This window comes from Coturnix japonica, chromosome 2 (assembly GCF_001577835.2).
Source record: "Coturnix japonica isolate 7356 chromosome 2, Coturnix japonica 2.1, whole genome shotgun sequence".
NCBI classification, from domain to species: Eukaryota; Metazoa; Chordata; class Aves; order Galliformes; family Phasianidae; genus Coturnix; species Coturnix japonica.
In genome coordinates this window covers 270169-290845 of record NC_029517.1, presented here as the reverse complement: position 1 = coordinate 290845, position 20677 = coordinate 270169, and the positions used below count along the sequence as shown (strand labels likewise).

The window sequence follows — 20677 nt, the reverse complement described above, 5'->3', positions numbered from 1 at the left end:
CAACGAGCGCTACGAGATCAGCAACCCGCAGCTGGCCGAGCCGGCCGTGCTGGCCGCGCTGCGCGACAAGGCCAACTTCAAGAACTTCAAGGCCAAGCCCTTCAGCATGGCCGAGTTCTACAACCGCACCGGGCACGACCTGGCCGACATGCTGCTGCAATGCTCCTTCCGCGGCGCCGGCTGCTCCGCGCGCAACTTCAGCGTGGTGAGTGTTGGGGGGACACGGCGGGGTTGCGGTGCCGGAGGGTCCCGGTGGGCTCCGTCCCCATCGCTCCCATCGCATTTAAGCACGGCACAATCTGGCACCGGACGGTCCCAGTGGGCTCCATCCCCATCGCTCCCATCACATCCCGCGGGTGGTTTGGCCGCTGGGTTCCACCCATTGGTGCCCCCACCCTGCGCCCACCCCCTGCAGCCGCGCAGACCACCCGCTCCACTCGCTGTGGCTCCGTGTCCCCTCTGCTGCCGGGCCCTGCCACCTGCTGCACGCTCCACGTGTGCCAAAGGGTCACGCTGTGACCACGCTGCCACGCGCTGCTCTGTCTTGTGTCCATGGGCACCAGGGCTCCCACTCGTGGACACAGGTGTCACAGCGGGGTCGAACACGGGGGGATTTGGGACCAGGGGGTCCTGGGTGGCTCCATCCCCGTTGCTCCCATTGTGTCCCGCTGGTGCTTTGGGTGCTGGTCACCATCCAGCGGTGCACCCTCCCCTCTCCCTCATGCCCACCCTTAGGCTCCAGGCTCTGTGCCTCTGCTCAGCCCCCGCAGCTCTGCCCGCACTCAGGGTCCCACAGCTCCAGTCCCCGTGGCTCCGTGTCCCCCCTGCTGCCACCCCCGAGAGCAGCCGGCCCCTCCCCACCATCTGCCATCGCCCCCCACCTGCCGTGTGCCGAAGGGTCGTGCCGTGCCCGTGCTCTGCCCACAGGGATGGGCACTGGGACCGCAGTTCTGTGGGGGGTGTGGGGATGGTGGGCACAGGGCACACACACAGACAGAGGAGCTCAGTGGGGCAGAGTCCTCCCCTCCCCCCACACACACACACAGCAGCCGGCAGATGTGTAACCAGAGCAGCATCCAGCACGAAGCTCTATGGGCAGGAAACAATCTCTATTGTGACTGACCCCCCGGGGCCGAGCCGGGCTCCCACTGCCCGTCCCCCTGTGCCAACACATGAGGGATGTTCCTTCCAACCCCCCCCCGGGATCCTGAGTGCAGCAGAGCACGTGGAGCCTTGGAGGGGAGCAGGGAGCTCAGCCCCCATAGGGCACACACAGGGACACGGCTGAGCCCCCCCGGCTGCACCCGCTGCGACTCAGTGGCTGAAAGCAGAGCGAGGTGTTGGCTGAGCCGGGTGGGCAGCGTGTCTGTCTGCGGGGCTCTGTTATGGGGGCAGGGGCTGTGCCATGTGCTCTCCACATGGGGCAATGTCCCATCCCGGGCCTGCTCTGTGGGGCACCCCGTGGGGTGTGCGTCCCCGTGGGGCTCCCGCTGTGGGGTGTGTGACGCCGGGTGCGGGGGCTGATCCCCGTCCCCCCTCCCTCGGTCCCTGGCGCATCCTGGTGCCGGCCGCCGGTTGCCATGGCAGCCACCTCCCCGTGCGATGGGCAGCGTTGCCATGGGAACCGCTCCCCTCTTTGGGAGCTTTGTTGCCGCAGCAGCTGCTCCCCCCCCCCCCAAAGCAGGGCGGGATGGGGGCACCGGGAGGTGAGCGGCCACGTGGGGGCTGGGCAACCAACGGCCCCAGTGCTGCCCCTACAGGAGCTGGGGGCTCCGTGGGGCCCCTCGTCCCACAAGATGGGCTGGGGATGGGCTTTGGGTCCGATCTATGGCTAAGGGAGCAGGGCATGGGGCTGGGTTGCTCACGTTTCCATGGGGTGCCGCCGTCCCGCTCCATGTGCGCTGTGGTCCCGCTGGACGTTGGTGCTGCTGTGCCCGCTGCGCTCTGTGCCCGCTCACGTGTCCCCACATCCCCGTGTCCTGAAACCCAATCCCCCTGCAGCGCGGTGCCGCAGGGCTCGTGGTGCACCATGGCGGCGGTGCCGGGTGCCGGATCCGGCGGTGCCCCCAGGCTGGCAGCATTCGCCCGCTCCTGCTCCATTCACGGCCTACGCCACATCTTCACCCCCGGCACCACCGCCCCGCACCGCCTGCTCTGGGCCGGAGCCTTCGCGGCCTCGCTGGGCACCTTCCTGCTGCAGGCGGGGGGGCACGTGGGGCGCTACGGCTCCTACCCCCGTATCACCGTGCTGGACGAGGCCGAGAGCCGCGCGCTCACCTTCCCCGCCATCACCATCTGCAACTACAACCGCGCGCGGCGCTCCCGGCTCACCGCCAACGACGTGTTCTGGGTGGGCACCGAGCTGCTGGCCGTACCACGCCGAGACTTCTCCCGTTACCTGCGGGCCCTGGGGCTGCCCCACGACCTGCACGGCTTCTTCCCCAGCAAGACCTACGACCTGGCCGCCTTCTACCAGCGCGCGGGGCACGACGTGGCGGACATGGTGCTGCGCTGCCGCTTCCGTGGCCAGGAGTGCGGCCCCGACAACTTCACCGCCGTGAGTGCCGCCGCCAGCACCGCTGCTACGGCTCCATTGCTCACAGCTCAGCCCTGCAGCGCTGAAGCCCCAGACCCGCCCCATCCCCTGCTGCTCTGAGCGGGATGTGGGGATGCGCAGCTTCGGGCCTATGGCACGTGCAGGAGATGCGTCGCTGGCACAGCTGTGGGGCGCGCACTGCAATGGGACGCAGATGGGATGCAAAGGCAGTGGGGTGGTGGAGGGCACTATTGGGGATGAGGGCGGGGAAAGGCGCCTTCCGGTCCCGCCGTGCCCCTCTCTGCCCCACCGCCCCACAGCAGCCGCCCCTGTCCCACCCCACAGATCTTCACCCGCCTGGGCAAGTGCTACACGTTCAACTCGGGGCAGCCGGGCATGGAGCTGCTGACCACGCTGCAGGGCGGCGCGGGGAACGGGCTGGAGCTGATGCTCAACATCCAGCAAGAGGAGTATCTGCCCGTCTGGGGGGACACGGGTGAGGCGGCCGCCCCGCGGGGAGGGGAGAGCAAAGCGCCGGCTCACGCAGCCCCAGACCCGCGGTGCTTGCAGACGAGACGTCGTACGAGGCGGGGGTGAAGGTGCAGATCCACAGCCAGGAGGAGCCGCCCTTCATCCACCAGCTGGGCTTTGGTGTGGCACCCGGCTTCCAGACCTTCGTGTCCTGCCAGGAGCAGCGGGTATCCGGCACCGAGGTGGCGCGGCATGGGGGGGGGATGGGGGTCAGCGGGCGTCGCGTGTTTTCCTTATCCAAGCCGGCAGCTGGTTTATCTCCCGCCGCCCTGGGGGGACTGCAAGGCCACCCCCATCGAGTCCGACTTCTTCACCAACTACAGCATCACAGCCTGCCGCATCGACTGCGAGACCCGCTACCTGGTGGAGAACTGCAACTGCCGCATGGTGCACATGCCCGGTGAGCGGGGACGGGGGTCAGGGACGGGATCGGGCCTCCCCTCACATCCCGCACCCCACGAGCGCCGCGTCCCCCTGTAGGCAACGCCAACGTCTGCACGCCAGAGCAGTACAAAGAATGCGCAGACCCCGCGCTGGGTACGTGTGGGGCACGATGGGGGCAGGATGGGGAGGGGGGAGGGTGGCCCCGACATCGCGGTCCCCCGGCGCAGATTTCCTGGTGAAGAAGGACAGCGAGTACTGCGCCTGCCGCACGCCCTGCGATACCGTGCGCTACGGGAAGGAACTTTCCATGGTGAAGATCCCCAGCAAGGCCTCAGCCAAGTACCTGGACAAGAAGTTCAACAAGTCAGAGCAATACATTGCGTGAGTGGCCTTGGGGGCAGCACGGCCTGGGCTGCACAGGCCCACAGTGCTCATCCATTCCAACCCCCTGCTGTGTGCAGGGTCACCAACCAGCAGCCCAGGCTGCCCAGAGCCACATCCAGCCTGGCCTTGAATGCCTGCAGGGATGGGGCATCCACAGCCTCCTTGGGCAACCTGTGCCAGTGCGTCACCACCCACTGAGCAGCACAGCCCTCCTGCTGCACAAGTGCTCCAGCACAGAGCGCACTTTGCCATGTGGCACAGCATGGCATTGCATGGCATTGCATGGCATTGCATGGCAGTGCATGGCACAGCATGGCACAGCCCCAGCACGCAGAGCTCTCAGTCCCATGGCACAGCACACCATAGTGCAGCACAGCCCCCACCTTGCCCCCCCTGCCCGCAGGGACAACGTGTTGGTGCTGGACATCTTCTTCGAGGCGCTCAACTACGAGATGATCGAGCAGAAGAAGGCGTACGAGGTGGCTGGGCTGCTGGGGGACATCGGGGGACAGATGGGGCTGTTCATTGGCGCCAGCATCCTGACCATCCTGGAGATCTTCGACTACCTGTACGAGGTGAGACCCCCCCCATCCCCCTGCTCCCCCCATCCCCATGTGGGGCCGGCGCTGACCCGTTGCCCCCCAGGTGTTCCGGGACAAGCTCGTCGGCTTCTACAAGGACAAGAAGCGGATGCGGCGCAGCAGCAGCACCACGCTGGTACCCCCCCATCCCCGCCCCCCCCCCGCCCCATCCCACCCATCGCCGCCCATCCCCGCTCATCTCCTCTCTGTCCGCCTCCCCCAGGAGCATCCCGCGGTACCGGGCAGCCCCGCCGCGCTGCCACCCAGGTACACGCAGTGGGAACGGGGGGGGGGGGGGGTAAAGATGGCGGCGGGGACCCCCACGGCCCCCACCCCCCGCATCACCGCGGGGCTGCAGCGCCGCCCCGGCCGTACATCACCGCCTCCCCGAGCGCAGCAGCGGTGGGATGGTGGGGGGGGGAGCTCCGTGCTCACGTCCACGGGGGATGCGGCTCCTGGGGACACCCCGCACGGCACAGCCGGGACCGTGAGACCCCACGGGGCGGGGGGGGCAGCAGCCCCGGAGCTCGGCCCGCCCCACTGAGCGCCCTCCCCCCGTTGCAGGACGCCCCTCGGGCCCTGCGCGGCCACGCGGACGGTGTCGCCTTCGCCCCGCACGTGCTACCTCGTCACTCGGCTGTAGGCGCCGTGGAGGAGCCGCCCCGCACCGGGCCCGGCCCCGCACCCCCGGCCGGCCGGGGGGATCCGCTGGGAGCAGCCCCCGCCCTGGGACCGACCCCGGGCGCTGGGGGCCGCAGGGTCTCCGCTCCGCATCCCCGCATGCGCTGCTTGTCCCCGCTGTACACCCGCCTCGCCTCAATAAAGTCCTGCCCCACACGGATGGCTCCGGGGGGTCACGGCCTGAACGCCCCATAGCGGCACACAGGAAGGAGGCGGCGCTGGGGGGGATGGAGCTGTTTATGTCTGTAACAAAGACGCATCGCACCCACGTACAGCGCGGTCGGGAACGGGGCGACCCCTGGGGCCAGCTCCGGGGGACCCCGACCGCCGCCAGGGCTGGGGGGTGTGGGGGCCCGGACCCCCATCCTGCTGCTACCGGCACAGTGTGGGCACAGCACGGCCCCGCTCGGCACAGGGCAGCGCCGGGTTAAAATCCTAATAAATAGAGGGTGGGGAGGGGGGCACGAGGCGCCGGGTCCCGCTGCCCCCACGGCTCCGTGTGCCCTTAGGGGGGGCAGAAGTCCGTGAAGTAGGGGTGCTGCAGCGCCTCCTCCGCCGATATCCGCTGCACCGGGTTGCACTTCAGCAGGTTCTGGGGACAGAACGGGAACGGGGCGAGGCTGACGGCCCCCAGAGCAGCCCCCTCCCCACAATGGGATGCAGGAACGGCCCCCCCGCCGCCCACACTCACCTGCAGCAGGTCCCGCCCGGTGGCGTTCAGCTTGGGCACCACGTTGACGAGGGAGGTGGTGGCCGGGTACATGGGGTAGGGCTGGGGGCAGCTGTGAGCAACGGGCCCCACGCCGCCCCCCCCCGCCCCACCGTGCCCCCCAACCCCTCACCTTGTAGTCGGGCAGCTTGGCCATGGCCGGCCACTGCTCCTCCGTGGGGGTGCCCAGCAGCGTGCGGGGCTGTCAAGGGCCACGGGGAGCTGCGGGACTCTGCCCTCACCCCCCCACACCAACAGCACCCAAAGGATATCGGAAGATCCTCTTCAGCTGGTCGTCCACGTCGTTCCCTGGGAAGAGCGGCCGCCCCGCGTTGGCCAGCTCTGCACAGGGATGGATGGGGTGAGCCCCGATGGGGTGAGCCCCGATGGCCGCCCCAGGCGTCCCACAGCCCCCCCGGCCCCACAGCTACCTGCAAAGATGCATCCAGCCGACCACATGTCGATGGAGGTGGAGTAGAGCTTGGCACCAAACAGCACGTCCGGGGGTCGGTACCACAGCGTGACAACCTGCGTGGGGCACAGGGGATGCTCGGGAGGAGCGGGCAATGCCGGGACCCCCATGTGCATCCCAGCAGCCCCCTCCTCACCTCTGCTGAGTAGCAGCGCACCGGGATGCCAAAGGCCCGTGCCAGGCCAAAGTCTGCCAGCTTCAGCTCCCCGTTCTGCAGAGAGAGAAAGGGGTCAGGGGCTGAGGGAGCACCCAGCGGACCCCAAGGGGCACAGGGGGGGGGTAACATGGTGCCCCTGCCCCCAGCCCAGCACTCACCCTGTTAATGAGCAGGTTCTGCGGCTTCAGGTCCCTGTGCAGGACGTTGCGGCTGTGGCAGAACGCGAGGCCCTTCAGCAGCTGGTACATGAAGGACTGTGGGAGAGCACAGCCCACAGTCAGCACAGCACCACTGCCAGCACCAGCCACAGCGACAGCAGCACAGCAACACAGAACAGGCTGGAAGGGACCCCAAGGATCACAAAGCTCCAACCCCCCCCCACAGGCAGGGCCACCAACCTCCACATTGATACCAGCCCAGGCTGCCCAGGGCCCCATCCAACCTGGCCTTCAACACCTCCAGGGATGGACGGGGCATCCACAGCCTCTGGGCAGCTGTTCCAGCACCTCCCCACTCTCACAGTACACAACTTCCCCCTGACATCCACCCTCAATCCGCCCTCCTTCAGCTTAAATCCATTTCCCCTTGTCCTGTCACTGCCTTCCCTTGTGAAAGGTCGATTCCCCTCCTGTTTCTAATCCCCTTTAAACACTGTCAGGCTGCACTGAGCTCACCCCGCAGCCTTCCCTTCTCTTCTCCATGCTGAACAAGCCCAGCTCCCTCAGCCTGTCTTTGTCGTGGAGGTGCTGCAGCCTCTGAGCATCTTTGTGGCCTCCTCTGGACCCTCTCCAACAGCTCCCTGTCTTTCCTGTATTGGGGGCCCCAGCTCTGGACGCAGCACTGCAGATGGGGCCTCAGAGGGCAGAGCAGAGAGGGATGTGGCCACACACACACACACACACACACACACACACACACACACACACCTTCACGATCTCAGGGTCCAGATCCCCGTTGCAGCTGTCGAAGTATTTCTTGAGGTCCTGCAGGGGGCGGTGCTGCCATCAGGGCACGGACGGGGTTGGGTTTATGGGGGGGGGGTGTCATTAGGGCCGGATCCGCGCTCACCTGGTCGCAGAACTCAAAGACCAGAGTCAGCTTCTTGTCGCTGTGCAGCACGTCGTGCAGCCTGGGGGGGCGGCACCAAAGGGTCGGTACCGGGCGGGGAGCACCAACAGCAGCACATAGAGCACATAGAGCACATAGAGCACATAGAGCACACAGAGCACATAGAGCACATAGAGCACATAGAGCACATAGAGCACACACAGCACATAGAGCACATAGAGCACATAGAGCACATACAGCACATAGAGCACATAGAGCACATAGAGCACATAGAGCACATAGCACATAGAGCCCATACAGCACATAGAGCACATAGAGCACACACAGCACATAGAGCACATAGAGCACATAGAGCACAATAGAGCACGATAGAGCACATAGAGCAACATAGAGCACATAGACGCACATAGAAGCACACACAGCACATTAGAGGCAAACATTTAGAGCACACAGAGCAACATAGAGCAGCACAGAGCAACATAGAGCAGCACAGAGCACATAGAGCCACAACAGCACATAGAGCAACAATAGAGGCACACCTAGAGCCACATAGGAGCACACACAGCACATAGAGCACATAGAGCACATAGAGCACACACAGCACATAGCACACACAGCCCATATCACACACCGGACTCACCTGACGATGTTCTTGTGCTTGAGCTCCTTGAGCAGGCAGATCTCCCGCAGTGCAGAGCTGGGCACCCCCTGCACGGCGGCACCGCACGGCTCGGACCGGCCCCGAGCAGCCCCGTGTGCACCGGGCACAACCGGACCGGGCACAACCGGACCGAGCCGAACCGAACCGAACTGAACCGACCCGACCCGGCCCGTCGCTGATCCCGGTGCCGATCCCGGCCCTCACCTCGTCGTCATCGTCCAGCCGCACCCGCTTCAGCGCCACGATCTCGTGCGTCTCCCGGTTCTTGGCCTTGAACACGGTTCCGTACGTACCTACGGACGGACGGCTCAGCCCAGCGGCCCCACACCGGACCCGCCCCGCCCCGCCCCGGTCCGGTCCCGTCGCACCTTCCCCGATCTTCTCCAGTTTCTCGTATTTCTGCATGGTCCCGTTCGGTCCCCTTCGGTTCCGTCCCGTTCGGTTCCGCTCCGGTCCCGGTGCCGGCCCCGCCCCCGCCCTCGTATCCCCGCCCCTTCCGCCGCCCCTCCCGGCAGCCCCTCCACTTCCGTCCCGCCTCCCGGAAGTACCGGCTCTTCCGCCACGCCGCCGAGCGGCCCCGCCCCCTTTAGCCCCGCCCCTTTTGTCCCCGCCCCCCGCTCCTTGTGCCGCGGGTTCGATCCCCGCCGCCGCCGGGCGGTTCCGGGTGCGGTTCCGGGTTCGGTGTCCGCTCCCGGCTGCGCTTCCGGCTCCCGGCCCGCCCGCTCCGCCCGGAGTCCCGGTAAGAGCCGCTCGGTCGGTGCCGCCGCTCCGCGGGCACAACACGGCGCACAGCGCACGGCGGGGCGGCACCGGGCAGCGGGTACCGGGCAGCGCTTCCGCGCTTTGCGGGCACCGGGGGCGCCCCCCCGCCCTGATCCCACGTTCCCGCTCGGTGCCCGGCCCCGTTACAGCGGCGGGTGGGGCCGGGGGCGGCGCTGCGGACACGGCACCGCTACCGACACCGGCCGCCCCGCCCGGACCGGGCCGTGCCCCGCAACCCGCCCCGCTGCCGCCCGGACCCCCCCCGCCGCCCCCCCCCGCCCGTAGGAGTGGCCGGGAGCAGCCCCGGGGCTGCAGCGCCGCGGGGATGGAACAAAGCGCCGCGCCACGATCCGCCGCCCCGAGCCCGAGAGCGCCGCTATAACGGCCCCGGGGCGAACGGGCACGGACGGAGCGGCGGGACGCGGCGGTGGAAGCGCCGGACGGAACGGGGCCATGGGGTGAGTGGGGCCGGGCCCAGGGGCCGCTCCCGTGGGGCCGCTCCCGTGTCCCCGTGGGGCCGCTCGGTCCCGCGGTGGCGCAGCGCGGCTCCGTGATTCATTTCCTGCCCCCGACGGCTCCGGGGTCACGGCGGGGCGGCACCGGGAGTTTGGGCCGCGGGTTCCGAAGTTGCGGCTCGAACCCGCCGGGATGAAACCGGGGGCGGCCCCGCCCCCCGAACCGCGGTTACGGACACGGGACGGGGCGGCGGCGGCACCGGGACCGAGCGGAACCGCGGCTGAACGGGGGGGGAGGAGGGATGGAGGGATGGAGGGATGGAGGGATGGAGGATGGATGAGCTCCGTGCCTGCGCCTGGCGGGCAGATGTGGGGCAGCTGTGGGGCAGCTGTGGGGCTCTCGGCCGCTCCCAGCCTCCTGGCACCGATGTGTGCAACACAACAGCGTGAGCCTGGGGCGTGTGTGCGGTGCTGGAGAGACGGACGGTGCTCACGGGGGTGGTGCCCATAGGGATGGATGGTGCCCATAGGGGTGGTGCCCATAGGGATGGATGATGCCCATAGGGATGGTGCCCACCCGGTGCTCACACGTGTGACACCCGCAGCTGCTTCCCGTGAGGTGCTGCCCACCCCCGGCCTTTGCTGCGGGTCTCCAGCGGGACGAGCGCTGTCTGTGCCGGGTGCTGGTCCCGGCCCCGCTGCCCCGTTCCGTTCCGTTCCCGTTGCGGTGCCGTGGCCGCGCGGTCCCGGCGCTGTCCCGTCCCGTCGGGGCGCGGTGCCGGTGCCCCGTAATCGCCTTAGCCGGGATCAGTCGGGCAGGTCGAGGCTGGCCCCAGGAATGCTCGGCAGCGCGGGGCGGGGGCAGCGGAGCCGGCTCACGCACTGAGCGGAGCCAGGAGGTAATTAATGGAGCGCGGCGGGGTTGGCAGCTCGATCTCCCTATCGCGGACCTGCCCCGCTTATCTGGATTGTTCCCGCGAACAACAGCCCATTGTGCCGCGCCGGGAGCCTGGGAACGGCGGCACACGGGGCGCTGCGGGGGCACCGCGCCCTGCACCCCCCCCCCCAACCCCGCACGGCACCTGGGGGGGCTCCGGGCGGCCCCTGACTCAGCCCCCGCGTGGATCCCTGTCCCGGCACCGAGAGTCTCGTTCCTGTTCTGCCCCGCGGTGACTCAGGCGGCGCCGGGACCGACGCTGTCACCGTTTCCAGTGGGGTCACCTGAGGGGGTCGTGCCCCCTGCGTGGATGTGGTGGAAACGCTGAGTGTACGGCCCTGGGTGGGGGCTGGAGGCTGAAGGTGCCCCTATGGTGGTGGTCCCCATGGCTGTCCCCATGGCTGTCCTTATGGTGGTCCCTATGGCTGTCCCTATGGTGGTACCTATTGTGATACCTATGGCAGTCCCTATGGCTGTCCTTATGGTGGTCCCTATGGCAGTCCCTATAGCTGCCCCTATGGCAGTCCCCATGGCGGTCCCCATGGCGGCACCTATTGTGGTATCTATTGTGGTACATATGGCAGTCCCTATGGCTGTCCTTATGGCTGTCCTTATGGTGGTCCCTATAGGGACTGCGGTCCCTATAGCTGCCCCTATGGCTGTCCTTATGGCGGTCCCTATTGTGGTCCCCATGGAGGTCCCTGTTGATGTTCCTATAGATGCTGCCATGGTGGACCCCACAGATCTCCCCGCGGAGGTTCCCAGGTCTGTCCCCATAGCGGTCCCCGTGGGCTGTGCTCCCTGCAGTCCCATCTTGTTGCCCGCAGTGGATCCCGGCCCAGCCCAGCTCAGCTCAGCCGGTGTCCGCGGGGCTGCGATCCGGTGGATGCGGTGCCCGCAGGGAGCAGCCGCTGCGTTGTTTGGGCCGCAGAGCCCGATCGCAGCCAACGCTTCAGAACGGGCCGGCAGCGCCTCGTGCCAGGCGCAGCAGCGTTTATCGGGGCCGTGCCCGCCCGAGCCGCTGGGCAGCGTCAGGGAAACTCCTGCGCGCAGCGGGACGTGGGGCCGGGCGGCTCCGGGGGGCAGGGGGTGATGACGGGCCGCCATGTGAGATACAGTCATCCCTGGGCCCGGTCCGCGCCGTCACACGGGGCCGCCCCCGGCCACAAGAACCGCAGCGCCGGGGGCTCCGCCGCTCACTCGGTGCCGCCCGGGGCAGGGGGGGGGGGGGGAGGCGGGGGGAACCGGCGCCGTCCGTGGCGCCCACCGGGGGTCGGGGGCGGGACGGGGCCGGTCCGCGGTCGGGGTCGCGCCGCGGCGCTGGGCCCCGTCCAAGCTCCGCTGGCCGCGTTGCTCTTGGCGGCCGCCCCGGCGCTCGGCCCCGCGGCCAACACAAACCGTCCCGGAGCCGGTCGCGGGGCGCAGCCCGCAGCGCTGTTTTCTTTCCCTCCCCGGCCCCGGGTCAGCCCGAGGCGACGCCGAGCGCCGGCACCGGGGAACCCGCGGCGAACCGAGCGTGTCCCGCAGGTTATGGTGCGCACACAGCGCCCTCTGAGCCCCCGCGAGAAGGAGAAGGGCTGAGCTGCGCCCCACGGCACCATGAGCCGCTCCCCGGTGTCCTCCGAGCTGCACCACATCGTCTCCTCCGCCTTCGACAGCGTGAGTTGAACCCACGGGCCGGCGGGGGGCGGGGGGACGGCACGGCACGGCGGGGTCAGCGCGGCACCGGGTGGGTCAGCAGGGCACGTAACGGCGGCACCGAGCGGCCCTGCCACGCACCGTGGGGCTGCCAGCCCGGCTCACAGCAGCTGCCCCAGCGCACAGTTATGGGGCTGAGCCGTGGGGCTGAGCTGAGCCGTGGGGCCGAGCTGAGCCGTGGGGCCGAGCCGTGTGTCCGGGCTGCCCGGAGCTTCGTGCCGTGCCGGCGGTGCCGGGCGTTGATCTGAGCGCGGCTCCGCACGTCGGTTCCGTGGTTAATGATTGACCCGTCGGTCGGTCCTTGTGCCCCCCCCGCCCCACGGCTGCGCTGCGGTGGCACGTGACCGGGGCCGGGTGCGGGGCTGGCACCGCGCTGTGCCCCCCCCATGGATTTCCTGCTGCGCATCGCGGTGAGGCGCCGCCCCGCACCGCCCCGCACCGTCCCGCACCGCCCCGCACCGCCCCGCACCGCCCCGCACCGCCCCGCACCGCCCCGCTGTGCGGCCCCGCCGGTGTCACGGTGCTCGGGGTTGTGTGGCATCGCCCCCCCGGGCAGCTCCTGGAGCGGGGATGGCACAGCGCCGGCGCCCCGTCCCGGTGGGATGGGTTTGCGGGGGGTCCTCGGTGTAACCGCAGCCGCAGCTGAGCGCTGGGGGCAGGGGATGAGGGGGGTCCTGGGGGGGCTGCGGGGTCTGGCCGTGGGGCAACGCCTGGGGGGCGCGGGCACCGTGTGCTCCGGTGGGGACAGGAAGCGGAGCCGTGGGGCAGCGAAGGGGGGAGCTGGGTGGGGGCTGGGGAAGCTCCGAGCTGGGGGGGTCGGCTCCTGGGACCCCTTTGAGGCCCCCCCGGAGCCCTCGGTGGTGGTCGGGGGGGGGTGACTGTGCGGCAGAGGGGGGCACTGCTGGAGGTGGGGGCTGCCGTCATGGGGGGGTCCCGACCTGCGGGGCGGGCACCAGCGGCACCTCCAACCCCCCCCGGCTGCGGGGGGCGGCTCTACAGCCGTGCGACCCCCTCGGCGGGGTCATCCCGGGGGGTGTCCGGGGGGGGGGGGGGCGGGGTTGTGGAAGGGACCGGGCGGTTCCGGGGGGTTCGACAGCGCAGCTCCGAGCGGGATCCGGGCCCGGCCGGGGGGGGGCGTTGGCCGAGCCGCGTTCCGAAGGGCCGCGCACCGCCCGGGGGGGCGCATTCCGGCGGCGCGGCGCATAGCGCTGCCCGGGAGGGGGGGGCGGGATGCTGCTGCGCTGCGCTGCCCTCTGCGCTGTCACCTTGAGGCGGTCGGGGCGGCTCCGCGGGTGTTTGCCGAGGGGGGGGACGGAGCCGCCGCCCCCCGCGCCGCCCCCCCCCACCGCCGTGACCTTCCGATAAAGCGCCGCGAGCGCTGCGGAGGGAGACGGCTCCGCCATGACTCAGGTACGGCCCGCACCCCGCATCCCGCACCCCGCCCCCATATCCCGCACCCTGTGGCCGGTTCCCACCCCGGGGCGGTGCGGGCGCAGGGAGGTGACGCGGGGGGTGCGGGGCGCAGAGCGGGGGGATGCGGGGCGCGGGGGCGTGTCCCTCGGGCGCGGGGTCCTGGGACTGTGCGGGGGGGGGGGGGGGGCCCGGGGGGGCCGGGGGGGTGTGCGGGATGCGCGGGGCGGCCGGGGTGGTGCGGGAAGGGCTGCGACCGGGTGCGGGGTGGGCGGACCCGGGGGTGCCACGGAGGTGTCGGTGCCGCGGGGATCCCGCACCGCACGGATCCGTGTCACGCACCCGGCCCAGCCCCGCCCCGTCCCGCCCGCAGCCCGAGCCGCCCGCACCGGGCACCGCTTCGCCGCCGCTGGTCGAGGAAGAGGAGAAGGACCTGAACAAGGCGCTGGGCGTGGAGCGCTTCGAGGAGATCCTGAGCGACGCGCACCCGCGCAGCGTGGAGGAGCCGGGCCGCATCTACGGGGAGGAGGACTTCGAGTGTAAGTGGGGGACGGGGCAACGGGGGAGGGGACGGGGAGCGCGGGGACGGCAGCCCGACACCGCACCCCCCGCCCAGACCACCGTCAGTCCTCGCTGCACATCCACCACCCGCTGTCCGCGCATCTGCCGCCCGACGCGCGCCGCAAGAAGGGGGTCCCCAAGAAGGGCAGGAAGAAACGCGGGCGAGCGGCCGCCCCCGGAGAGAATCCCCCCATCGAGGAGGGCGAGGAGGATGAGGAGGAGGCGGGAGACACCGAGACCGAGCGCTCGGCCGAGGAGCTGCGGGGCGGCCCCGGCGACGGCGTGCAGGTAGGGGCGGGGCGGGGCGGGGCGCGGGGCCGTTCCCGGCCGTGCCACGCGTGTCGGTGCAGTTCTTCCTGCAGGAGGACGAGGTGACCGAGCGCCGTGCGGAGGAGTCCCCGGCACCGCCGGCACCACCCGGCCCCACGGCGGAGCCCCACGGAGCCGCGGCCCCGGCGGCGGCCAGGTGAGCGGGGGGGTTGTACCGGGGCCGTGCGGGATGCGGGTGCGCCGCGGTGCCACCGGGCCGTGCGTGTTGCAGCCCCGGCGCCGAGGAGAGTCGAGCGGCCGAGGGCGGCGCCGTGCCCGACGATGGCGGCTCCCCCGGGCGCCCCGCGGGCAGAGCCCAGCCCGGGCACCGCAGCTACAACCTGCACGAGCGGCGCCGCATCGGCAGCATGACGGGCGCGGAGCAGGCGCAGTATCAGAAGGTGCCCACGGATGAATCGGAGGCGCAGACGTTGGCGTCGGCCGACCTGGACTACATGAAGAGTGAGTGGGGCCGGTGGGATCCGAGGGGCCCGGAGCGGGGCGAGCGGGGCCGGGAACGGGGAGCGGGAGGCGGCGGCTGCGTCCTGCACAGCGGGTCCCGCAGTCGGAGCCTCCGGCACCGCCAGGGCCACGACGGCGCCGCCCGGAGGTTCCCGGCCGCTCCTCCCCGCCGCCCACCCCCATCCCGTCCCGCAGGTCACCGCTTCGAGGACGTGCCCGGGGTGCGGCGGCACCTGGTGCGGAAATGCGCCAAGGCGCAGGTTGTGCGCGTCGGGAAGGAGCAGCGGGAGCACAGCGCGCGGCCGCGCAGGTCGGACCGGCAGCCGCACGAGGTGCGTGTTGTAACGGGACGGGGCCGGGGGGTGAGGGGCTGGGAGGGACCCGCTGAGCCGCGACCCCGCAGGTGTTTGTGGAGCTGAACGAGCTGGTGCTGGACAAGAACCAGGAGCTGCAGTGGAAGGAGACGGCGCGATGGATCAAGTTCGAGGAGGACGTGGAGGAGGAGACGGACCGCTGGGGGAAGCCGCACGTGGCCTCGCTGTCGTTCCGCAGCCTCCTGGAGCTGCGCAAGACGCTGTCGCACGGTACGGGGCGGGGGCGACCCCCGGGGGGGCGCTCGGGGGGGTCCCCGGCTCAGCCCGCTGCCCCCCAGGCGCCGTGCTGCTGGACCTGGACCAGAAGACGCTGCCGGGAGTGGCCCATCAGGTGGTGGAGCAGATGGTCATCACCGACCAGATCCGGGCCGAGGACCGGGCCAACGTGCTGCGGGCGCTGCTGCTCAAGCACAGGTGGGGGCGGGGCCGGGGCCGCGCGGTGCCGGGGGGCTCCGGGCCGGCGTGTCCGTGACACGCAGCTCCGACCACAGCCACCCGAGCGACGAGAAGGAGTTCTCGTTCCCGAGGAACATCTCGGCCGGCAGCCTGGGCTCCCTGCTGGTGCATCACCACAGCACCAACCACGTGGGGGAGGGCGCAGAGCCGGCCGTCACCGAGCCCCTCATCGCCGGGACCGGCGCCGAGCACGACACGCGCGTGGACGTGGAGCGGGAGGTGAGCGGCCCTGCCTCCCCTCCCCTCCCGTCCCCTCCCGCCGCCCCTCGTCCTCGGGCGGCGCTGACCCCGTGCCCGCAGCGTGAGGTCCCGACCCCCGCGCCCCCCGCCGGCATCACCCGCTCCAAGTCCAAGCACGAGCTGAAGCTGCTGGAGAAGATCCCCGACAACGCCGAGGCCACCGTGGTGCTCGTGGGTACGGAGGGGCAGGGGCGTGGTGGGGGGCGGCTTTGTGTGCTGGGCACCCCGTTGTGCCCCATACTGAGCTCTGTGCCCCATACTGAGCTCTGTGCCCCGTACTGAGCTCTGTGCCCCGTGCTGAGCTCTGTGCCCCATACTGAGCTCTGTGCCCCACAGGCTGCGTGGAGTTCCTGGACCAGCCCACCATGGCCTTCGTGCGGCTGCAGGAGGCGGTGGAGCTGGACTCGGTGCTGGAAGTGCCCGTCCCCGTGCGCTTCCTCTTCGTGCTATTGGGGCCCAGCAGCACCCACATGGACTACCATGAAATTGGTCGGTCAATCTCCACCCTCATGTCTGACAAGGTGGGTGCCCCATTCCCATTCTCATCCCCGTGCCCCATTCCCATCCCTGTTCCCATCCCCATTCCCATCCCCGTTCCTGTTCCCATTCCCATGCCTTGTTCCTATTCCCATCCCCGTTCCTGTTCCCATTCCCATCCCCGTTCCCTTTCCCATCCCCGTTCCCTTTCCCATCCCTGTTCACATCCCCGTACCCTGTTCCCATTCCCATCCCTGTTCCCCCTGCTGTTGGTTCCCCATGCCCACCCTGACCCCTCTGCCCGCAGCAATTCCACGAGGCCGCCTACCTGGCTGACGACCGGCACGACCTGCTGACGGCCATCAACGAGTTCCTGGACTGCAGCGTGGTGCTGCCGCCCTCGGAGGTGCAGGGCGAGGAGCTGCTGCGCAGCGTGGCGCATTTCCAGCGCGAGATGCTGAAGAAGCGCGAGGAGCAGGAGAGGAGGCTGCTGCTGGAGCCCAAATCCCCCGAGGAGAAAGGTGTGCTGGGTGCTGTGGGGGCTGTGGGGTGGGCAGAGGGGCTGGGGCCAACCATCCGTCTGTCCATCCTCCTGTCCGTGCGTTGGGTTGCAGCGCTGCTGAAGCTGAAGGTGGCTGAGGATGAGGATGAGGATGATCCCCTGCGGCGCACGGGGCGGCCGTTCGGGGGGCTGATCCGGGACGTGCGGCGCAGGTACCCCAAATACCTGAGTGACATCAGAGACGCCTTGCACAGCCAGTGTCTCGCAGCCGTTCTCTTCATCTACTTTGCTGCACTCTCCCCTGCCATCACCTTTGGGGGGCTGCTGGGTGAGCACCAGCATGTGGGGCAGCCGGATGGGGCAGAGTGCTGCGTGTGCGGGGCTGGAGGAGCACACTGCATAGCGAGGGGCCCTGCCCACCCCATGGGCTGTTCCTGACCCTGTGCTGCCCACAGGGGAGAAGACGCAGGACCTGATTGGGGTGTCGGAGCTGATCATCTCCACGTCGCTGCAGGGCGTGCTGTTCTGCCTGCTGGGTGCGCAGCCCCTGCTCGTCATCGGCTTCTCGGGGCCGCTGCTCGTCTTCGAGGAGGCTTTCTTCACGGTGGGCAGGGGCTGCTCCCGGCTGCGGGGTCCCTACGGCCGCCCCAGCTGACCCCCCTTGTGCTGCAGTTCTGCGAGGCCAACGGGCTGGAGTACCTCGTGGGCCGGGTGTGGATCGGCTTCTGGCTCATCCTGATCGTGCTGCTGATGGTGGCCTGCGAGGGCAGCTTCCTGGTGCGCTTCGTCTCACGCTTCACCCAGGAGATCTTCGCCTTCCTCATCTCCCTCATCTTCATCTATGAGACCTTCTCCAAGCTGGGCAAGGTGAGCTATGGCTGCTATGGCTGCTGTGGCTGCTATGGCTGCTGTGGCTGCTGTGGCTGCTATGGCTGCTGTGGCTGCTATGGCTGCTGTGGCTGCTATGGCTGCTATGGCTGCTGTGGCTGCTGTGGCTGCACGTGACACCCCGCACTGCACAGATCTTCCAGGAGCATCCCCTGCACGGCTGCATTCAGCCCAATGGCACCGCGTGGACCAACAGCAGCGCAGCATCCAACGTCACGGCGCAGCGCGGAGCTGCCAAGGTGACGGGGCAGCCCAACACGGCGCTGTTGTCCCTGGTGCTCATGGCCGGCACCTTCTTCATCGCCTTCTTCCTGCGCAAGTTCAAGAACAGTCGGTTCTTCCCTGGACGGGTGCGTGGGGCAGGCGGGACGGCGGCACGGGCACGGGGTGAGCCCGGCTTGGGGGGCAGTGCTGAGCCTGGGGTGGTAGGGGAAGCCGGGGCTGCGCTGACTCCATCCTTCCTACAGATCCGGCGCCTCATCGGGGACTTCGGGGTGCCCATCGCCATCCTGGTGATGGTGCTGGTGGACTACAGCATCCGCGACACCTACACACAGGTCAGCGCCCGGGACCCCCACCCGCTCCCCTTACACCTGAGGGGATTCTGTCCCCCATATGTGACCCCCCTGCCTGGAGCCCTTTGGGTTGAGCCCCGTGGGGATCCCCACTGTGGGATGGGGGCAGCCCTCGCCCCGTGGAAGCCGGTGACCCCACAGCATCCTCTGCCCCCGCAGAAGCTGAGTGTGCCCAGCGGGTTCTCGGTGACGGCCCCCGATAAGCGGGGCTGGGTGATCAACCCACTGGGCGAGAGGAGCGACTTCCCGGTGTGGATGATGGTGGCCAGCGGGCTCCCCGCCGTCCTCGTCTTCATCCTCATCTTCATGGAGACGCAAATCACCACGTGAGCGCAGCGGGGCCGGGCTGGGACGTGCACAGGGCTGGGTGCGCCGTGCCGAGCGGTGCCGTGCCGTGCTGAGCTACGCTGAGCCATTCCAAGCTGTGCTGTGCCATGCTCTGCTCTACCGTGCCGTGCTGAGCCTTGCCAAGCTGTGCCATGCCGTGCCATGCTGAGCCATGCCCAGCTGGGCCATGCTGTGCTGTGCGCTACCAATCCATGCCACGTAGTGCTGAGCCTTGCCAAACTGTGCCATGCTGTGTCAGGACAACCTGTGCCATACCATGCTGTACTGACCCATTCCAAACTGTGCCGTGCCATCTTAAGCTATTCCATGCCGAGCCATTCTAAGCTGTGCCGTGCCATGCTGAGCCATGCCCACTGCGCTGAGCCGTGCTGAGCCAACGGTCCGCCCTTGTGCCCAGGCTGATCATCAGCAAGAAGGAGCGGAAGCTGCTGAAGGGCTCCGGGTTCCACCTGGACCTGCTGCTCATCGTGGCCATGGGAGGTTTCTTTGCTCTCTTCGGGCTGCCCTGGCTCGCGGCCGCTACGGTGCGCTCCGTCACACACGCCAACGCTCTGACGGTCATGAGCAAAGCGGTGGCACCGGGGGACAAGCCCAAGATCCAGGAGGTGAAGGAGCAGCGCGTCACCGGGCTGCTGGTGGCCGTGCTGGTCGGTAGGTGCTGCTGGGACGTGGCCGCGGGGCTCCGGCGTCCCCTCCCTGCGCCCCGGGCTGACTCCCCGCCCTCGGTCCTTAGGGCTGTCCATCGTCATCGGGGAGCTGCTGCGGCAGATCCCGCTGGCTGTGCTCTTCGGGATCTTCCTCTACATGGGCGTCACCTCCCTGAACGGCATCCAGTTCTACGAGCGGCTGCAGCTGTTGCTGATGCCCCCCAAGTACCACCCCAAGGAGCCCTATGTCAAAAAGGTCGGAGGGTCCCGGGGATCTTCGGGGGTGGGATGGGAGAGGCCGGGCCCTGCCCGGGGGGGGCCGGGGCTGCGCTGGGGCTGCAGGAGCCGCATCGCAGGGAGGGGACACGGGTCGGGGTTGTGGTGCGGGGTCCCACGCGCCCTGACGGCCGCCCGCTGCAGGTCCGCACGCTGCGCATGCACCTGTTCACCGGGCTGCAGCTGCTGTGCCTGGCCGTGCTCTGGGCCGTCATGTCCACCGTGGCTTCCCTGGCCTTCCCCTTCATCCTCATCCTCACCGTGCCGCTCCGCATGTGCCTGTTGAGCCGCATCTTCACCGACCGCGAGATGAAGTGTGTAAGTACCGCCCGGCTCCGGGGGGCGATGGGAGCTGCCCCCGCCGCCCCTCACCCCGCACCCCCCCCCCAGCTGGATGCGGACGAGGCCGAACCCATCCTGGACGAGCGGGAGGGGGTGGATGAGTACAACGAGATGCCGATGCCGGTGTGAGCCCCGCGCCGTCGGGGCTCCGCCAAAGAGAAGCCGCCCCGCCGCCGTTATGGGGGTGGGGGTGGGATCCCCTCGGCCCCGTCCCGGCGCGGAGCCCCCGCCGCTCCCAGCCGACAATCAGGTGTTTCCAGACCCCGCTGTTATTTCACGGGGTGACTCAATGCAATAAACGCGCGCTGGGCTGAGGGGAGCGGAGCCCCCCCCGCTGCCGGCAGCCCCGGGGGCCGCGGAGCGCTGCCGTCGTGCCCCCCCCTCCCCGCCCCCCGGCGCTGCGGGCCGGGCGCCGCCCCCTGCGAATAAAGAGACCGGACTTTGCACACTTTTCACCGGTTTTATTGTAAAGTTCTCCCCGCTTCCCAAGCTCCCCCCTCTCCTCCCGCACCCGGCCCCGCAGCATCCCCAATACGTGGCTGTCACAGCCCTGGGGGGCCGGGCGCAGCTCCCCCCCCCCAGCCAGACGTGGGGACCCCCAGGAAACGCCAGCCCCTGCCGGTGACCCAAGGGACCAGGCTGAGGCCCCCAGCCACACATCCCACGCTCCCCCCACACACCGTCACGTCGCGCCCCCTCCCCACTGCTATCGGCAATAAAGTATCCTCACACCACCATCGGCCCCAACGTTGCCGCGTTGCCCCCAACCCCCCGTCCCCCCCTTCTCCCTCCCA

The 20677-nt window shown here is 69.5% G+C and overlaps 3 protein-coding genes across 3 annotated transcripts; 2 read left to right on the top strand and 1 right to left on the bottom strand.

Annotated features, from left to right (window-relative positions):
* Nucleotides 1-1720: 1720 nt before the first annotated feature.
* ASIC3 (acid sensing ion channel subunit 3) lies at nt 1721-5253 on the top strand. Its single transcript, XM_032442764.1, has 10 exons — nt 1721-2557; nt 2882-3032; nt 3107-3234; nt 3317-3467; nt 3548-3604; nt 3679-3832; nt 4239-4410; nt 4481-4552; nt 4640-4683; nt 4981-5253. The coding sequence occupies exons 1-10, from the start codon at nt 1808-1810 to the stop codon at nt 5057-5059; spliced, it is 1758 nt and encodes a 585-aa protein (XP_032298655.1). The 5' UTR covers nt 1721-1807; the 3' UTR covers nt 5060-5253.
* Nucleotides 5254-5316: 63 nt separating this feature from the next.
* Nucleotides 5317-8670, bottom strand: CDK5 (cyclin dependent kinase 5). The gene is made up of 12 exons (XM_015852784.1): nt 8533-8670; nt 8369-8457; nt 8144-8211; nt 7504-7564; nt 7362-7418; nt 6594-6689; nt 6415-6489; nt 6238-6334; nt 6079-6148; nt 5940-6000; nt 5789-5869; nt 5317-5689 (listed from the first exon to the last, which is right to left on the bottom strand). The coding sequence occupies exons 1-12, from the start codon at nt 8567-8569 to the stop codon at nt 5603-5605; spliced, it is 879 nt and encodes a 292-aa protein (XP_015708270.1). The 5' UTR covers nt 8570-8670; the 3' UTR covers nt 5317-5602.
* Nucleotides 8671-8758: 88 nt separating this feature from the next.
* Nucleotides 8759-20332, top strand: SLC4A2 (solute carrier family 4 member 2). The gene is made up of 23 exons (XM_015852786.2): nt 8759-8903; nt 11846-11977; nt 13800-13965; nt 14043-14275; nt 14338-14453; nt 14529-14758; nt 14954-15090; nt 15162-15342; nt 15411-15546; nt 15624-15807; nt 15889-16003; nt 16165-16349; nt 16613-16826; nt 16920-17135; nt 17263-17411; nt 17480-17674; nt 17830-18045; nt 18163-18252; nt 18430-18596; nt 19016-19269; nt 19352-19521; nt 19686-19859; nt 19932-20332. The coding sequence occupies exons 2-23, from the start codon at nt 11918-11920 to the stop codon at nt 20010-20012; spliced, it is 3669 nt and encodes a 1222-aa protein (XP_015708272.1). The 5' UTR covers nt 8759-8903; nt 11846-11917; the 3' UTR covers nt 20013-20332.
* The last annotated feature ends 345 nt before the right edge of the window (nt 20333-20677 follow it).

Coding starts and splice junctions, on each gene's coding strand:
- ASIC3 (XM_032442764.1), top strand. CDS start 1,808: ATGGGCTTTGGGTCCGATCTATGGCTAAGGGAGCAGGGCATGGGGCTG. Junction 3,033..3,106: donor GCCCGTCTGGGGGGACACGG/GTGAGGCGGCCG, acceptor CGGTGCTTGCAG/ACGAGACGTCGTACGAGGCG. Junction 3,833..4,238: donor AAGTCAGAGCAATACATTGC/GTGAGTGGCCTT, acceptor CCCTGCCCGCAG/GGACAACGTGTTGGTGCTGG.
- CDK5 (XM_015852784.1), bottom strand. CDS start 8,569: ATGCAGAAATACGAGAAACTGGAGAAGATCGGGGAAG. Junction 6,690..7,361: donor TGGACCCTGAGATCGTGAAG/GTGTGTGTGTGT, acceptor GCTCTCCCACAG/TCCTTCATGTACCAGCTGCT. Junction 6,335..6,414: donor TGCGCTGCTACTCAGCAGAG/GTGAGGAGGGGG, acceptor TGCCCCACGCAG/GTTGTCACGCTGTGGTACCG.
- SLC4A2 (XM_015852786.2), top strand. CDS start 11,918: ATGAGCCGCTCCCCGGTGTCCTCCGAGCTGCACCACATCGTCTCCTCC. Junction 15,091..15,161: donor CGGACCGGCAGCCGCACGAG/GTGCGTGTTGTA, acceptor GCGACCCCGCAG/GTGTTTGTGGAGCTGAACGA. Junction 15,808..15,888: donor GCGTGGACGTGGAGCGGGAG/GTGAGCGGCCCT, acceptor CCGTGCCCGCAG/CGTGAGGTCCCGACCCCCGC.